We start from the raw sequence: 2,054 nt of genomic DNA, 5'->3' as shown, positions 1-2,054 counted from the left end.
TGCTCAACTGCAAGTGAGCGTATTGCAACAGTTTATTCAGTCTCTGAAACCAAACCACCGGTGGCTTGGTCCAACGGATCTCAAGTTTTTCTTAACGGATCAAGGTAAGCCTTTCTTTTGCCTTGAACAGCACGAGAAAAGTGGCGTGTCCGCGTGTGAGAAAAGTGGTCTGCAGTCCTTGCAGCAGCAGTACACACGTAAGAATCAGCAAGTGTTAACATATGATTTTGCCTTGATCAGCACAGGATTCTTCCAGTGATAAGCCCGAATTTCTCTTCTTTGGACAGTAACATACCCACGCGCAGTTCCCCTTCAGTTTATGTTCTAGTATGTGCGTTTTCACTTTTTCCTTTGCCATTTAGCGTTAAGGTTACGGCCGTGTGCATCTTTATATAGCTGGTGCACAAAAAGAAATACACCTCGGTGCTTTCTAGAAAGTTTGGTCGCCGCCTTTCCTCCGCCGCTAGTTTCCCGTGTGAAGCAAGACCTTTCATTTTCTCCAAGCGTCTGAAATGGACATGGAGGGCTCAAGCTCCACGAACAAGAGCCATCAGAAGCAATAAAAGTTTGGCACTTCTTCCACTTGTGCGCCCATTTCCCTTTCGGCCAGAATCATTGCCCCTTTATGGAAATTCTACTCGGCAGCCACTCGATGAGACTTTCAGGGGAATATTGGGTGAGATATGTTCCTGCAGAAAAATATAAACATATACTGTACTAGCATATTGGAAGGGAATCACGCTACATTTCCTTTTCTGCGTCCGGCTCAAGAATCCAATGCCTTTTGCCTCCTCCCAGTTGCGCAAGTGCGTGCGTGTGTGTGTCTATATATATAGGCCCGGCGGCGATCATTGGTATACCGTGCCATCTACAACAAAACAAGCAGTAGTGTGAGATCACCTTGAGATTAGGATACAAGTTCCACATCCATCTCACCCAAGAACAGGTTAAGAAATTAGCCTCTTTCCTGGAAATTTTGGTGGTTCCTAGAGGAAATGGCGCTGAGGAGGATCGTCAAGGAGCTCAAGGACCTGCAGAGGGACCCGCCGACCTCCTGTAGCGCAGGTGATCATCTCATCTCTGAGCAGCAAGTTCATGGTCTTCATAGCCATAACCATCATCATCATCATCATGGTGATCGTTCTTGTATGCAGGGCCGGTGTCGTCGAACGACATGTTCCACTGGCAGGCGACGATCATGGGGCCGAGCGACAGCCCCTACTCGGGCGGCGTGTTCCTGGTGACCATCCACTTCCCGCCGGACTACCCGTTCAAGCCCCCCAAGGTGGCCTTCAAGACCAAGGTGTTCCACCCCAACATCAACAGCAACGGCAACATCTGCCTCGACATCCTCAAGGACCAGTGGAGCCCCGCCCTCACCATTTCCAAGGTAAAGATAATCAGTTGATCATCTACCATATCTATCTATCCGCAACCACGACGACGATGACGATGGTGATGGTGGTGATGATGGTTTTGGCGCATGGATATGCAGGTTCTGCTGTCGATATGCTCGCTGCTGACGGACCCCAACCCGGACGACCCGCTGGTGCCGGAGATCGCGCACATGTGCAAGGCCGACCGGACCAGGTACGAGTCCACGGCCAGGGGCTGGACGCACAAGTACGCCATGGGATGAGATAGATAACTAAACAAGAGCTTGAGCTCGATCGATCGAACTCAAAGATGTGGAAACCATGTACCGATGAATAATACTCAATCAACCTTTTGCTTCAAATTATACTAGCTGATGCTGAGTATGAACTTAATCCCCCCGCAAAAAAAAAAAAGAGTATGAACTTAATCATCGTCTGTCCTCTCCCGTGCGAAAGCATAAGCTCACCCTTATGAATGCACGCACACGCACCCTACATTTATAAGAATCTCCGAGAGACTGAGCCGACACATCATCTTGAGATTAATGAAGTCATCATAAACGCATCCGTAGTCAATAAGAACGTCTCCTAACTGAACGCACATCGCTGGAACACCTAAAATAAATCTAAAAAATTTAAGCACAAGTGTGAAGTCTAAGACTCAAAATCTGATGGGCT

The 2,054-nt window shown here is 48.2% G+C and overlaps 1 protein-coding gene across 1 annotated transcript; it reads left to right on the top strand.

Annotated features, from left to right (window-relative positions):
• The first annotated feature begins 824 nt into the window (after positions 1-824).
• Positions 825-1,741, top strand: LOC123130205 (ubiquitin-conjugating enzyme E2 28). The gene is made up of 3 exons (XM_044550157.1): positions 825-1,065; positions 1,155-1,390; positions 1,496-1,741. The coding sequence occupies exons 1-3, from the start codon at positions 996-998 to the stop codon at positions 1,637-1,639; spliced, it is 450 nt and encodes a 149-aa protein (XP_044406092.1). The 5' UTR covers positions 825-995; the 3' UTR covers positions 1,640-1,741.
• The last annotated feature ends 313 nt before the right edge of the window (positions 1,742-2,054 follow it).

This window comes from Triticum aestivum, chromosome 6A, assembly GCF_018294505.1.
Source record: "Triticum aestivum cultivar Chinese Spring chromosome 6A, IWGSC CS RefSeq v2.1, whole genome shotgun sequence".
In the NCBI taxonomy this organism is placed as follows: Eukaryota; Viridiplantae; Streptophyta; class Magnoliopsida; order Poales; family Poaceae; genus Triticum; species Triticum aestivum.
The sequence above is the reverse complement of the archived record's forward strand: the minus strand, read 5'-3'. Positions and strand labels throughout refer to the sequence as shown.